We start from the raw sequence: 16,881 nt of genomic DNA, 5'->3' as shown, positions 1-16,881 counted from the left end.
GTCAGGGAAGGCCTTTCTGAGGAGAAGACATCTGAGTTAAGATCTGAATGATGAGGTAGCATCTAAAGAAGGACACTGTTCTGATCGCTAGCAAAGGAAAGTGCAAAGGCCTTGAGATGGGAAGGAGCTGGGTGTGTCTGAGGGACAACAGAAGACCAATGTTACTAGAGCACAGTGAACAAGGGAGAGGTGGATAGAGATGAAGTTGAAGAGGTAGGCGGGGTCTAGGTTTATATAGGGCCTTATAGGCTCTGGTAAGGAGTGTGGATTTCATTTTGGTTTCAATGGGAAGCCAAAGGAGGATCTTAAGTAGGAGAATGACATGATTTACTTTTTAAAAAGATCCCTCTGGCTGTTATTTGGAGGATGGGTTTAGGGGAACAAGAGTGGACATCAGGAAACTTGTTAGGAGGCTGCGGTGATAGTCAAAGAGAGATGATGTTTGTCTGAACTGAACCAGAGTTACGGCAGTGGAAACAACAAAAAGGGGGATGGATTCAAGATGTACTTTAGAGGCACAACTGACAGAACTTATTGAAGGACTTGATATGCACTATAAGAAAAAATGAAAATCCAAGTATGATTATAAGGTTTTCGGCCTGAAAAGCTAGGTATATGATGGTATCATTCACTAGATGGAGAAGACCTGGGGGATGCCAGTATTTGGAGAAAACATAAAAGTATATTTTGGCCATGTTAACATTGAGATTGAGAAAAGAACAGGTACTGGGGAAGTGAGGTAAGTGGAGATGGATAATTCTTTTAAGAATTTTTGCCATGAAGGAATGCAGAGAAATGAGGTTAAATATGGCATCAAGGGAAGTTTTTGGTTTTGCTTTGCTGATGGGAATGAGTCAGTGGACAGAAAAAAATAGATAATGTAGGAGAGATAAGGGACAACTGGAGGAGCAAAGTCCTTGAGAAAGTGAGAGAAAATAAGAGCCAGAGCTCAGATGCAGGGACTGGTTTTAGGAACTCCCTAAAGAGGTACCATACAGGGGTACAGATACAAAAAGGCTGGTGGAGGTGACATGTGAAGACAAGGTAGTTCTTAAGATTACAATCTATCTTTTCTATGAAGTGTGACGTGAGATCGTTAGCTTGGGACTTGGGAAGGAGGGTGCTGAAGATATGGGGAGAGAGGAGAAAGTATAAAAACTGCCTCAGTCCATATTAGAAAGTGATTTTACTCATGAAGCATAGTGGGGTGACTGGCAGTTGTGAGTATCTGAGATTTATGGTCATAAATGTCGAGTCCAGTTAGCATGGCTGTGTGATTTTTCTCTAGCATTATTCAGTTCTTCAGATACAGACATGAGGTACTGTCTAGTGGAGGGGAGGTAGATGATAAACAGATGAATGGTTTTGAAGTGAATATCTATAGAGTTGGGTTTATGTAGGGTTAGTGTTTTGTCAGGTGACAAAGAAATGAGAAAGAAGCAAGGGAGTAGTTATAATGCTGGACAAGGGGAAGGAAAGGAAGAAGGGAGAAGGAAAGAAGGAAAAAAGGAAGGAAAGATATGTTTAAAACAGAACAGACCATTCCTTTGTGGCCCACCATGGCTCCTTCCAGTGTTCCTTATCTCAATACAGGGCACCACTATCTACTCTGTCGTCTAATCCAGAACCTGGACCTCATCATGATTTTTTCTTCTCTTTCACCATCTGATCTTACTGCTTCTACTCCTAAATGTTTCTGGCATCAGTCCCCTTCTCTCCTTTCCCACTGTGACTGTCTTAGTTTAGTAACTGTCACCTACACAGTTACAATAGCTTTCAAATTAAATATTTTCCTGTTCTCCAATCATGCCCCTTCTAACCTTTTTCTATTTTTTTTAAACCTTTCTTTCATGTATAACATATACAGAAAAGTTCAAAAAGTACATAAGGGTGTAGCTCAGTGAATTTTTATCAGCGGATACACCTGGTTAACAACCATTTAGATAAAGAAACAGAACATTACAGCACCCCAGAAGCTCCCTTGTGCCTTCTCTGTCACTACTCACCCCTTCGAGGGTAACTGCTCCCCTGACTTCTTACATTATTGATTAGTTTAGTCTATTTTTGAACTTTCCATAAATGTAGGCATACAATACTCTTCTATGTCTGTCTTGTGACGAGAATGTTCAGTTTGTGAGATTCAGCAATATTGTTGTATAGTACAAGAGTTCATTCATTCCTATTTCTGTATAATAATATTCCGTTATGTGAACATTCCACAGTTTATTTATCCATTCAACTACTGATAAACATTTTGGAAACTTCTAAACCATTCTTCACATTAAACACAAGTCCAATCCTGTCCTTCCCCTAAATCTTAACGATTCCTACTGGAAGGTGAAGTGCACTTCCTTAGCAGAGCTTCTGTTTACAGACCATTATTGGCTCCTGCTTTCCAGTCTTTTTATTTTATTTTATTGTGCTTTAGGCGAAAGGTTACAGTGCAAATTAGTTTCTCTGCTTTCCATTTTTGCTTTCTGACCCTTCCATATGTACCTGATAAATTCAGCTCTCTGAACTACTTGCAATGTATTGAATAAAGTATGCTGCTTCAAACTTCATGCCTTTGAACATGCTGTTCCCTCTGCTTTTCTCCCTCATTCACCTGGTAAATTTGTATTCAGCCTTTAAGACTCAGTGCAAACACCATCTCTTCCACCATGCTTTCCCTGCCCTCCCCAGAGATTTAAAAGGTCTCTTCTTTGTGATCCCACAGCACCTCTATACATCTCCATTAACTCACCACATAGTGATTCTTTGTTAAAATGTCTGATTTCCTCACTGAACTATGAGTTCCTTAAGGGCAAAGACCAGGTCTGGATCATCTTTATTTCCCTGGTGCCTAGGGCGGGGCCTGTGCCAGGAGATGCTTTCAGTAAATGATAAATGAATGAAAAGACTTGCCCAGGGGTTGCAGAGTACGCTGAGCTGGAAGGGGTCCTTGGGATCAGCTACCCTAGCTTCTTTATTTTATTGAGGAGAAAGGACTTGCCTAAGGTCATATTGTTTGCTGGTGGCACAGCCAGAACTTCTGACCCTCAGCCCAGGACTCATTGCCCTTCTTTGCATTGCTGGCAAGAATTAGAGTGTGAAGTTTCACAGAGGACAGCCTGAGGCAACACTGATTTCCTCAACATCTGGCAGTGCAGCCAGATGGACACACAGTGAAGTGGAACAAGAAAGGGAACGCTGAATATGAGGTCCTGACAATAACTTAACAGGCTGTTAAAGGGAGGGTGTCAGCACTGTGAAGACTCTGCCTCAGGCAAGGATGGTGGGGAATGTAAGGATTCTTTTGACATGGCTGGTTAACACTGACAACTGGGCCATGTACTTGCAGAGAGGGGCAAGGAAGAGCCATGCAAGTAGGTAGGAAAGAGGCTAAGGGAGGCTCTGGGAAAATGGCATAAGGTTTTCCAAAGCTCAATTGTTTTTGAGGTGATGAGCATGGATGCCCGAAAAGGAAGTGGCACTATAAGGAGAAGGGAAAATAGGTATAAAGAGACAGCTCATACCTCATATGTGGGTAAGCCAGATACACTATGACACTAAGAATGGGTGGGCCAGGAACCAAAGATACCACATCTCCCAAGAGAAAACCTACGCTGGTTTTGGGGATTTATCAGCGCATCCAAAATTGACTGAAGTGTGTGTGGGGCCCTGTGGCAAAGGAGACAGAGAAAATCACCAGACATAGTCCCTGTCCTCAATCTACCTCCCCAGGTGGGACTGGACCCAAATTCCAGGGAACAGGGATGACATCAGAAGGGAGGTGGCATTAGAGCTGGAAACTGACTGGTAGAAAGGATTTCATCAGGTTGAGAAATGAAGTCTTACAGGGAAATGAGAAGCGGAAAGAACCGCAAGAGTAAAGGCAGCGGAACATGGAATTGGCAATTCAGTGTAGCTGCACGATTAGGGCAACAGTGGGAAAAAATTAGCTAGGAAAGGGTCAGACTAGAGCAACTCCAAAGCCAGGTTCAAAAGTTAGGATGGTGAGGATTCTTTTTTTTTTTTAAAACAAGTGTGCACTGAATGTTTCCAAAGTTAATAATAGCAGGTACTATATATAGTGACTCGTCTGTAGAAGACACTACACTACCACAGGCCTACTACCTAAATCTGCTCTAATCTTTCCAAAACCTTAGAAGATGAGGGGAAAAAAAAACCCCCAAAACCTCAGAATGGTCAGTAGCTTCTCCAGGATTACACAGCTACTAAGTGTGCAGAGATAGTATTCAGATCCTGACTCCAAAGTTCATATTCTTTCCTTACAGCCTTTCTCAACCAGGATTTCTCCTTTGAACCAAATATAGAATACTATATGAGTATCGATTTTCTCAAGAATGATACATAACTGGTACCATTTTAGATGCCCAGAAAAGAAGTTAATTCCTTGTGTATAATGAATGCCTTAGGACATTAGGGCTCAATTTTCAGGAGGAACCCTGGCTGAGAAAGGCTACTGTGATTAGAGGAAGATGTTTTAGGAAGATGGACCTGACAGTGGCATCACATCCCTGAGAAGAAAGAGATGCTAAAGCACCTTAAAAGTCCTGGAATTACTGAAATGAGTCAGTTCCAGAGGCCTGAGAGAGGAGGCTCCTGCGATCTTCCCTAATTTCTCCTCTTCTTGGTGGTCCTGCCTCTCCCTCGCTCATGCCCTCCCTCAAACCTTTCCTCGTACTTTCAGTCAAGTGCTAAAGCAGAGCCTCGTAAGCCCTCAACATAGCCAGAAGTGGCATCTTCAAAGATAAAAAACAGGCCCGTATACCTACTTTTCTGTGAAGGTTGGAGGTAGAAGACTGGCACCAATTAGCTCAAAACCCTTCCACGGAAATTTATCTGGCAAACTCCCACTACCCTTCCTGATACGGCTTAAGTGTCCCCACTCTGAGAAGCTTTCAGTAACTGACTTACCCAGGCAGAATCAGATGTTTCCTCCTCTGTGTCCCCAGAGCCCCTTGTCCAGCCCTCTTCCAGAGCATCTACCCAGCTGTAATTGCCCGTTTCCATATCTGTCTCCTCTGCCAGTCTGAAAGTCTCTCAGGGTCAGGGATAGTTTGCCTGATCCATCTTAGAAGGCCCTGAAGTCCATGGTTTCAGAGATGGCAAGTGGCTGTGAGGTAGGTGTTATTTTACAGATCAGAAATCTGAGGCTTAAAGAGGCAAGGTAACACATCCAAAGCAAAATACAGCTAATAGGAGACGGAGAAATAAGTAGGTTAATGGTTTGGCCCTTGAGGCTGGGAGACTAGCGCAGGGTTGTAAACAAATGCTGAGTAAAAAGTCAGGTAAGAGTCATATAGCAGAGCTGAGATTTAAACCCAGCTGCACTATGCAACGAGGCCTCCTGAAGATAAAGGACCTTCAACAGTCTGTGCTAAGCACACAGTCCAACACTGTAGAAGTTTAAAGGAGGACGTATCAGAGTGGACCAGATAATCAGGGAAAGGCTTCCTGAGAGAGGGAGGCCTTGAAGGATCTGAGGTCTCAGATGGGAAGAGAGGTAATGCGTTGGCCTTCTAGGCAGAGTGGGATGTGGGCAGAGACAGAATTAAGAGGCCTTTAGGTAAGAGTACAGGTTCCATTTTGGGGAAGAATGGGATTATAGCTGCCAGAGTGAGGGTATGATTTCTTTATACAACAAGCCATAATGAAAACTACCAATCATGGAACAACTACCACGTATGAGGGGCTTTTTATTGATGTTATCGCTAATCCTCATACCATCTCTGTAAGGCAGGTACTTTACAGGTAAGAAAATGGAGGCTCAGAAAGGTAAGGTACCATGACCAAGGCAAAACACAGCTAATAGGTGGGGGTGCTGAAATTCAAACCTAGGTTGACTTGACTGAAGCCTGAGGTGCCCTTTCTATTACTCCATGCTGCCTCCTAATGGGCCAGTGAGCTTCCCACATTATGAGACTGATGCTACTGCCTGAATCTTCTCCCAACTCTCAAATGGCAACTGCTGGTCAGAGGGCAAAGACAGCTGCCTATAGGCCACTCTAGCTCTAACCCTCTAAATCCCAATGGACTAAGCAATTTCAACAAAAAGGGTTCTGTGTAGACATCATGAGCACAGGCTGACCTCTGTGTCTAGGCCTGCCTTGGACCTCGTGAAGAGCCTCCCTCTAAGCTGCCGCAGTAAACCTGGGCCAAGTGCAAACTAAGAAAGCTGGATGGTTAGGAAGGCAGAACTCCTGCCTTCCCTGAGATCTTTTAGAGAAGGTCAGCTGAGGTCAGAAGACTTAGGAAACGTTACTGGCAACAGCCCCTAGGACAAGAGAGCAGGATTCTGCCTCTCGGTTGGCTGGTCACACACACAGGCAGACTGAGAGGTCAAGCAGGGAGGGAGGTCAGAATTTGGCAGGCCTGCAGGCCCTGAGTGACGGCCACTTGTTCAGGTTGGGGAGGGAGAAATTAGAGTAGGTTAATGGTTTTGGCCCTTTATGCTGGCAGGGGGTGTAAAATGGATGCTGGGTAAAAAGGCAGGTGGGAGAAATGTAAAGGTTGGGGCTAAGGGCATCTGCTCCGAGTCAACAGGCAGGAACCGTGCCCCTGGAAGAGCTCAAAGGGCTGGCCTAGGCCTGGGGGATGAGGGTGCGGGGGAGCTTCATAAAAGGCCCACAGCCTCTTCATTTCAAAGGTGTTCGATCTGGAAGGCTGGGGAGAGGGGCTCCTTTTAAAGTGAACTCTCTGTCTGTTTGGGGGTTGGGGAAAGGGAGTAATGTAAACTACTGGACAATGGCTGGGGGTATTGATTTTAAGGCATGGTAGAGAGAGGCCTCACAGTGAGTGCTCCAATTCTTAGCTACAAATGTCTCGCCAGAGAGCTTTCTAAAGGACAAAGTGAGAAGTATTCCGCTTGGGGACATTTTCTAAGTCTCCACTTTTGAGTGCCCAGAGTGAGCGCTCGCTCTGAATGCATCTGTCATCCCAGGAGCTGTCACCATATTCACAAGAAGTCCTGCTCTTCACAGTGTACCTGCCCCAGACCAAGGCATGTTCTGGCTGCTCTGGGCAGGTCTCTTGCAGGCTAGGGGTATGGGCCAGGCCTGAGTTTTAAAGCAGTGCGGCTGAGACTGACTTTAGGTGGCAGGATTTGGGGTTTACTGGGAAGTCCCTCCAGCCCAATCACATCACAAGGGCTAGAAGATCTGGGCATGTTGGGCCTGGAGAGGCAAGGCTCTGGAACTGAAAGAACTTTATCTGAAGACTGGCTTTTGAAAAAGGAGTTGGGCTGCAGATGATAGCTGGCAGAAGTTACAGGTAAGAAGATCACTGGTTATTAAAAAGATGTTTCAACCAGTCAGAACTGAACTACAATGGACTGGACTACCCAGGGAAGAAGTCTCTGTCTTCTTGGGTCTGTCACTGACAAATCTAAGGAAATGCCAGCCAGCCAGCTGTTTCTGCTGGTTTAGGGGGCAGGCAATCAAGGTGAACCAGAGGACCTCTGAGGACCCTTCCAGCTCTCAGATTCTATGAAGAATGACCCCTCACAAGGAGGACCCTGGAGTCTCGCCCCAAGACAGAGGCAGTGTAAAAGGTACCTGGCAAGATGCTTCCCTCTCTATCCTAAGGAGAGGTTAGGGTTGGATAAGGGGAAGTGAGAGAAGGAAAAGTGACTACTGGGCAGGTATCCAGTAGGGTAGCAGGTAACTCTGCACTTGACCTACAGGTCCAGACCAGCCTGAACCTGTGAAGGCACATACTGTCCCTCCAATTACAACTGATACTCTGCAAAAGGAGGTTATTCAATCACTCAACAAATACTTTCTGAGGTGTGCCAAGAACTACGCTAGGTGCTAGGGACACAGGGTTGAATAAGTCATCAACGGCTCTTGTCTTCAGAGAGTTCCAAGTCAAGTTAGGGAGAAGGCTATTGGACAAATAAAAACAACTTCAAATTGTGAAAAGTGCAATGATAGTAAAGAATAGGGCTCTGAGTATGGGAGGGACCTAATTTAGACTGGGTGGGTGTGGGGATCAGAGAGGACCTTTTTGAGATCGGGGTTAGTAGGGATTTGAAGGACCTCTCCATTATTCCACTACCCCTGTTCTGGAGGTCACAGGAGAGAAGAGAGGACACTTTTGGAGGGAAGCAACAAATAAGAAAACTTTCAGAGCATGTGCAGACAGGCAGGATGGTGTGGTGCATCACACACATACACACACGCGCGTGTGCGCACACACACGTAGGCAAAGGAGACAGACACCACAGGAGGGCAAATCACATGTGCCTCCACTCTCATGAAGTGCAGCCACTCATGAGGCATGTCCAGCTCTGGGAATGTCACAGGGTTCTGGGCAAGTGTGGCATTTCCAGAGTGGAGAGGCTGCCAAATGCTCTCTCCCTCTGCCAGCCCCCCAACCCTCCACCTCATCCAGCCCACAGTCTCACCTCCATCAAGCAGCTCCTTGACAGTGTGGTAGTCGTCGGCAAGGACCGCGTAGTGCAGAGCTGTGCAGCCCTTGAAGCTGGCTCGATTGTTTAGCCGGTTGTTGAAGTCATCCTCTCGAGTGACCAGGACTGGGGGGACAGCAACACAAACAGTTCCATTAGTAACATATGCCATGAGTTGCCAATCTCACCTTCTTTCTCTTGGTATTTTAATTTACTCACTCATTCATCTCCCCATTTACCAAACATTTAATGGCACCTACTGTGTGCCTGGCCATCTGTGCCGGGCAAGAGGAGGTAAAACAGAGGAAGGTAGTTCAACAAATATTTACTGACATCTATTACGTGTTAGGATTTGTCCTGGGGACATAGAGATAAATCAGATATGGTCCTTGACCTAATCTGATGAGGGAGGCAGACAATAAACAGATGTTTAGAGTATTGCTTGAGATGAATGCTACCTTAGAGGTATAACAGGATGACATAGGAAGCCAGAGCAGGGCTTATCTCAAATTGGGCATGAAGTGAGCCAGAAGATGAGAATCTTGAAGGGTAAAGAGGAGTTATCCAGGTAAAGAGAGGCTCGAATAAAATGGGGGGGTGGGGGGAGTGGGAGAGTGGGACAGGAGACAGAAGGCTATTCTTAGCACAAGAGTAAGACATCTTTCTGCTCTCAAGATGTTTATAATCTAGTATTTAATTTTTATTTTTCAAGGATTTTTTAAATTTATAAAAGTAATTTTCTTAAATCATAGAAAAGTACAAAAAAGAAAAGGTACCAATAATTTCAGCAACTACAGAAATTAAATATTATATTAGCATATACAGTCTACAACCTTAGAATTTACTGTATGTATAATTTCATAATCTGCTTTTTTATCCTTAATAAATACACTGTGAACATTTTTTTTGAAAGGTAAAACAAACATTTTGTGTGGGCAAAGAACCCAAAACCCCAAGCTCACTGGTGCTAATATTCCTGACACTGTCTCTGGTGTGATAGAAAGGGGCCTAAAACCAGTTCCATCACTTCTACAGGGCCCTCTGGGTTGGGTGACCACATGTCCCTGTCCATCCAGGATAGTCCTGGTTTATGTTTTGCCCTGCAGAGTCCCAATTTAGACAATAAATTAGAAGGTTACTCCTTCCTCTAGGGCCTTCCCCGGGGAACAGAGACCCCACAGAACAGTATCTATTCTGCTCAGATGATGAAGTTTCTTTCTGTCTTATGATGAAGGTGCTTATCTGTGCCCCATGCAGAAACTAGCTGATAACTGTCTTATACTCCTTCCTGAATGGGTTTGTTGTATGTGGAATCTGGGTCCTGCCTACATGCATCCCTCTTCTCCCCTAACCCTTGGTACAAGGTCTCTGCAAAGGGTAGGTTCCTCTAACCTCCTACTGGATAAGGGGGTATATTCAGTCAAGAGGTAACCTTGCCTAGGTAGTCAAAAGCACCAGACACTTATAATGGAGTCTATGTATTTTCTCCTCCTGCAAAACTAAACTTCTATTTAAAGTCCTAAAAGCCAGAAGACTGTTGTGCCTCCTCCTCTCCCTAATACCAAGAGATTTCATTTATTGACCTTCTTCTATTCTGTGCCTGGCATGGTCACTTCACACAATTAATCACATTCAATTCTCATAACTACCTTACACAGTAGGTATTATTATTCCCATTTTAAAGACAAGGAAATGGAAGCACTGAGGTCATACAGCTAATAAGTGGTTGAGTGAGGATTAGAATCCAGGTCTAATCTGTTTGAGCCCTCACTCTTTCTTTACATCATTATTATGCAAATGAGGGAATCAGAGCTGAGAGAACGGAACCCACTGCAAGATGTTCTGGTCCCAGCCTTGGCTCTTATCCCTTCTTTCCCTGTTTAGGTGAAGGTGCAAGCACAGAACCTATGGAACTTGCACTTAATAGAGAACAGCCTGCAGTTTGCAGCTAGCACCAGATATACTAGGCTGGGTGGAAACATTTCAAATCTTTGGCCAAAAGTGAATCTGGTGGAGTGTGTAGTTGGAGGACAGACCACATTCTTTTGGACTACAGAGTCAGCGGTCCATTAGCTCTTTTACTCCAGACAGGGGCTCTTCAGACTGATGACTGCCACCCTCCCCGCCCTGTGTATTAACAGGAAGTAAGAGGGGCTTCTGAGCAACTAACAAAAAAGTCTCGTGAGCAATGGCGTCTACATTTTTTCCATAAGAGAGCCTCTTAGGACCTAGCTCAGAGATTACTAACTCTTAGTCACAAATAGTCTTATCAAATCATGCTAGGTGATCTCGTTTCCAGGCCACTGCAGACTAGATGGGAGTAAGAACGCTGGAGAGAAGGCTTTAGAATCAAACAGATTGATTACAATCAAGTGCTGGCCGGGCAAGGAGGAAAAATAACAGCACAATGAAAAGCCGAAACAGGAATTCACAGAGTATAGCACCTCAAAAGCCCCTAAGAGCATCGCTGAACTGCCACATAGGGTATTAACTGCTGGATATAATGATGAACATAAGGAAAAGTGATATTTGGCCCAAGAAAGCAGGAAGGACGTAATTCATTTTACAAAGAAAACACATCATTCATTCAACAAACAGCATTAAATGAGCAGGAATACATGGTGGTAGCTTCTGGAGGTACACAATGAATAACACGCAGTTTCTGACTTTAAGAAGTTAACAGTCTAATGCAAGAATCAAGATCACTAAACAGACAAATTATAGATTCACAAGTGTAATGACAGAGATATACCCAAGGTGCTTACCATGAAAAGCAGATGAACATAGTTAGCTGGGGCTATTTAGTTCAGGAGCAAACATCCGCGGAGTGCCAGCGTCGCAGCCCTAGCCACTGAGGAATGTCTAAGAGGACAGCCTCCACTCACCTCTGAAGTCTCATATCTCACCATCTCCTTTCTCGATTTGAGCTTCTGCAAATACTACTCCATTGCCTGGTAGATTTTCCCCTTTCTAACACCTTCTGTTGGCTAACTCCAATTCATTTTGAAGCCTCTGATTAGAAGTCACTTCCTTTAGGCTTCTGGTTAGAAGTCACTTCCTCTAACGTGAGGTTGTTATTGCTCCCAAGAACTCCTCTGCACCTTAGGTGTCCTCTAATTACAGTACTTATTACATTCTATTGCAATCACCCATTTACTTGACTAGGTTCCCCACTAGACCAAAAGCTCAATGAGGACAGAAGTGTGACTTTCTTCTCCAGTTGTATATCCTGGGCTGAGCACAGTATCTGACCATAAGTATGTGCTGCGCAAATACTTGTCAAATCAACAAATACATACATATATACATAAGGCCCTGATATTTTTGTTTTTGGAATAATAACAACAGTAATAATAATAATAATACCACCATCCCACATGTATTTTGTAGAGGCAGTAGAAAGTGGCTGTTGAATAAGTGAGCTCTGAAGCCAGATCACTTGTGTTTGAGCCTCATATTTGAATTTACTCACTGTGTAATCTTAGGTAAGTTACCTAACCTCTCTGTGCCAAGTTTTGTTATCTATAAACGGAGATACTAACAGTACTCCTTCATGGGATGCCAAAAGGATTGAACAAGACACTATGCATAAAGCGGCTTGGAAGAGTGCCTGCCATATAGTACCTCCCAACAAATGTCAGCTATTATTACTACTGTCTAGTCTTAAGCTTCCGAAAGTGTAAACCTATGAGAAAAGGTTTCATTTGTGGAATGGTGTAGACACTTTTCTCCTCAGAAAGGCACACTGAGCACGAGGATGAAAAAAGTTCTGAGTTAGAACCATCTGATTAATTTGGTGTCCCTCAGCAGTTTCCCAACTTGTTTGACCCCCTTTTTTCACCTAACCCTTGTTAAAATCCTACAGTACCGGTGTTCCACAGAATACACTTTGCTGCTGAGTAGCACATTATAATCTATAAAGCATTTTCACTTATTTATTTTAGTATCACCCTGTGAGGTATATGTTCAAAGGATGACCCACTAGTTAGTGACAGAATTGGGACCCAGCCCAGTTTAGCTGGGACCATTTTCCTGGTTCTATCATTAAGCTCTTTCCCCCACATCACTCAGTTTTAGGAGCCTTATTCCAGAAGATCTTGCAGGAGGCCCTGGCTCTTTAGGTATCATACTTTTCCCTACCCAAAAAAAGTGGCCAAAGGTGGAGAGGAGGTGAGTCTTCACACACATACACATACTTACCCCACCCTCCCTAAAGAAGAGTAAGCAAATCCAGGGAAGCTAAAGTGACTCGGCCAAGATCATCTCACCAGCTGGCCACCAAGGTGGTCTTTTCAGGTCCCATGTTTACAGCTGGTGCTCAGCCAGTGAACCGTCCCCTTCTCAACAAAGACATCTATAGGCCTGTCTCCAGCACAGGGTGAGACAGGCTCAGGTTCCCACTGTTCCTTCAAGCCAGCCATTCCTGTCTCTTCAGTTGGTCTCATACCCCTCTGGCCACAGGAAGCGTGACAAAGTATCACTTTGGCATCCTTCTGCTCCAACTCCTTTTTTTAAAAAACTAATTATGGTAAATATGTAATACCACCTCTGTCTTTTGATATTGAAAAATCTATGTGTGGGTGCTGTGGCCGGGCTTTTGGCAGATGTATGCCAGACGTGTATGTTTCAGGATTCCCTGGGCTCATCAGTGCCGAGGAGTCAGCAGAGGTGGAAAGTAGTTCCTAAAGCCCTTCACATAGCCCTGGCCACTCCCCAGCACTGCTTAAACTGCACAAATACACTGCCTCCCATGATGAGAAACAGTTATTTATGGTAAAGAGTGATTTAGAGTAAAGGAGTCATACAGACCTGAATCTTAGCTCTGCCATTTACTAAGATTTTCTATCTGTAAAATGGGTATAAGAAGCAACGATTTAAGGAATACTGAGTATTTAAATACTATAAGAATCAAACCTGCTAACAGGTTTTTAAACATTACCATAAACATTTACTGATGCTGGCTTTCTCCCTTGTGTCAGGCACTAGGGACACTGATGAATCACACACGGCTCCATCCACACATTGCTAAGTCTACTGGGGGAGATTTTGAAAAACGTATAAGAGGCAAGACGGGTGGTCTCCAGGTAACAAAAGCTTTATTTACCACATGTGCAGAGGAAAAGTAAGTCTAGCTCTGAGTCCCTCTCCCTCAGGCTCAGCCTCCACACTCCACTCAGGAACTTGTACCATCTAATGTTATGGAGTATCTAGCAATGCCCCTGCCTTTCAAAATGTGAGTGTGTCTCCATGAGAGGAAACCTCTACAATTAATATGATATACACAATAATAATCCCTTATATTTGTACAGCATTTTACAGTTTAAACAGCACTACAATGCAATTGTTCCCTCACCCTCATAACAACCCATGTAGGGCAGATTGGCCACATACTATTCTTTCTATAGAACAGATGAGGAAACAGAGGATTAAAGAGGTTAGGTGGCCTGTGCAACTTGCACTGACAGTCAGTGGTGAACTAGGACTAGACCTGGAGATTGTCTGGCTCCGAGGCCTATGCTCCATCCACCAGACTGCACAGCCTCTGCCAGTGCCCACAGGCTCAAGCCTCACATAACCCAGGGTCAGTTGATTGACTTGGAGCTCAGTGTATAACCTAACTTCTTACCAAGAGTCCATGGGATGAAGCCTCTGGACTCTCAGCAACCTCCCACCATCAAGGCAAGTTAAGAGAAGAAGATATAATGAAGCTTCACTGATACTACTGTAGAAGCACTAGTGGTGCAGTGGTTAAGTGCTCAGCTGCTAATCAAAAGGTCGGTGGTTCGAACCCACCAGCCACACTGCAGGAAAAAGATGGGCAGTCTGCTTCCGAAAAGATTTTTACAGCCTTGGAAGCCCTATGGGGCAGTTCTACTCTGTCTTATAGGGTTGCTGAGTAGGAAATTGACTCGATGGCAATGGGTTTTGGGTTTAGCACTACAGCTGGAGTCCCTGGGTGATGCAGATGGTTAAGGTTGGCAGTTCAAGCCAACTCAGAGGCACCTCAGAAGTAAGGCTCAGCAAACTACTTTCAGGGTCACAGCCTTGGAAACCCTATGGAACGGTTCTACTCTGCACACACAGCGTTGCCATGAGTCAGAATCAACTTGATGACAACTAACAACGGTTGGAATCAGAGCACTTGCCCCTCAAGTCACGCTCAGGAGCTCTACCTACAACGGGGTAGTGGTGGTGGGTTATCTAAAACTTCCCAGAGAGGCCTCTGACTTCCCAACTTGGGGAACTGACGTCATTTCATCATTTTCATCTTTTCTACCATCACTCAAATCAGGAACAGTATGGGGAGCTCATGCAAAAAATGAATCCAAATTGACTTTCTTTTGGGAATTCATAATACTCAAGATAAATGGAACTTTTTCTAGTAGGTGTTTTATATATATCATCTCATCAAATCCTCACTATAACCTGAGAGACAGCTATCCTACTACCAGGATTGGTAGACTGCCTCCTCACCCTCTGTGGGAGCTGTCAGCTCTGCCTCTTGCACATATCTTCAGCCAGGGGAAAGGGCAAGAGGGAGACTCCCTGTGCTGGGTCAACATGAGACCATCCTTGGAGAGGGCAAGCCCCTTCATTTACTTCCACAGTCTCCACAGCCATCTTCCGCTCTAAGTCCTATCTGTTCTTTAAAGCCCTATTAAAGTCCTCCTCATCTAGAAGTCCTCTTCTCTCAGCTCTGCTGTAAATGATTATAACACTGACTGTGTGTATACCTTTAGCAGTTAATTATTTATTGTCTTCCAACACCCCCTGTAATACTTTTTTGTTAAATTTTTGCCCTCTGCTATGACCCCCCTTAGAGATCCTAGGATCTTCATGGAGGATGGTACATTTTTTTTTTTTTTAACATTTCCTGTATTTCATGTAGCATTGCTTCAATATTCTATGTAGCAACAGCAAATAAACCTTTTTTCATCCACCTACATACCCATGAACACACCATTACTGAGCACCTACAATATTGTGTAAGTGCAATGAGACAGTGTGATGGTTAAGACTGTGTGTCAACTTGGCTGGACCATGACTCCCAGTGTTTATTAAACCTGATCACTCCCATGATGGAATCTGCTGTGAGTAGCCAAGCAGTTGAAGGGGAGTTTCCTTGGGGTGTGGCCTGCATCCAAATATAAGCAGATGTTCTGGCTTTTTGCTTGCTCTGGATCCTGTGGCTGCCTCCTGTTCATCTGATCTCTGGTTCTTGGGACTTGAGCTATCAGCTTATCTGCCAATCTTGGGTTCGCCAGCTACTGCAGCTACGTGAATCAGAAGCCGTGCAGTCTTGCCAGCCAATCTTGGGATTCGTTGATCTTCACAGCCTGTGAGTAAGAGCCGTACTCTCTGACCTGCAGATCTTGGGTTCACCAGCCCCTTCAGCTACTTGCATTGAGAGAAGCCTCTATCCTGACCCATGGACTTGGGATGTTCCAGCCTCTACAATGGCATGAGCCGTTTCCTTGATATAAATCTCTCTATATTTATACGCTTTACTAGTTTTGCCTCTCTAGAGAACCCAGCCTAAGAAAGATTCAGTAGGCAGGGCCTGGAAATGTACATCTTAAAAGACACAAATGCACAGAGGCCCAGAGGGAGCATGGTTAATCTGGCTTAGAGAAGAATCTCCCAGAAGTGTCTTGAGGATGAGGAAGAGCTTGCCAGGTAAGGAAGGGCTTTCCAGGAGAGGAACCGGGATCTGCAAAGGCCAGAGATCGAAAGATTGCACTATCTGTCCATTTAAGATACTATGAGTTCTGCAGCGAGCTGGAAATGGAGAGTGAAGGAGGGTGGAGCAGTGGGCAGAGACGAGGTTGGCCAAACAGGCAGAAGCCTGATTCTGAGAAGGGTTTTGGACTTTATCCCAAAAGCTATGGGCACCCAATCATTTTTGTCTGAATTTAGCAGTATGGGAACAGAAAGAACAATGGATTAAAAGAAAAGATAAATGGGTTAGAAGATGGCTCTTTCATTAATTTGATACGTGTCTGAACCCCTCTGTGCCTCAGATTATCAATTTGTAAAGTTGAGGAGTTTTTCTATACCAGTGGTTCTTGAAGTTTAGTAGGAACAGAATTACCTGGGGGAGATTGTTTTAAAAATTCTTGATTCTTGGGCCCTTACTTCAGCAATTCAGATTCAGTAGGCAGGGCCTGGAAATGTACATCTTAAAAGCCCACTTCACTGGTCCTCAGAGGATACTCAGGAGCACTAGACTAGGTGATCTCTGTGGGTCCCTCTCACTCTAATGTTCTTGTGAAGAACACAAGATAGATGCAGTGCTGGCCAAACCCATCCTACCTCTACCTGTACCATCCAGGGAAGCCAAGGATGCCTGGGCACCAGAAATAGTATTCATAGGCTCTAAGTGTATAAAGTTAGAACAAAGCCCTTGGGGCGCCACCCTTAGGATGAAGGAACTCAATACCCCAGTTATACTCTCCCTGCAAAAAAAA

At 44.4% G+C, this 16,881-nt stretch overlaps 1 protein-coding gene across 2 annotated transcripts in view; it reads right to left on the bottom strand.

Annotated features, from left to right (window-relative positions):
* Positions 1-16,881, bottom strand: part of CLPB (caseinolytic mitochondrial matrix peptidase chaperone subunit B) — a 181,537-nt gene that overhangs the window by 82,276 nt on the left and 82,380 nt on the right. For both annotated transcript variants that reach the window (XM_049889949.1, XM_049889948.1), the window contains one exon: positions 8,411-8,539. In XM_049889949.1, coding sequence (XP_049745906.1) covers positions 8,411-8,539 — 129 coding nt within the window. The remainder of the gene's footprint in view (positions 1-8,410; positions 8,540-16,881) is intronic.

The sequence above is a fragment of the Elephas maximus genome, chromosome 7, assembly GCF_024166365.1.
Source record: "Elephas maximus indicus isolate mEleMax1 chromosome 7, mEleMax1 primary haplotype, whole genome shotgun sequence".
In the NCBI taxonomy this organism is placed as follows: domain Eukaryota; kingdom Metazoa; phylum Chordata; class Mammalia; order Proboscidea; family Elephantidae; genus Elephas; species Elephas maximus.
Note: the sequence above shows the minus strand (reverse complement) of the source record. Positions and strands in the feature narration are given on the sequence as shown.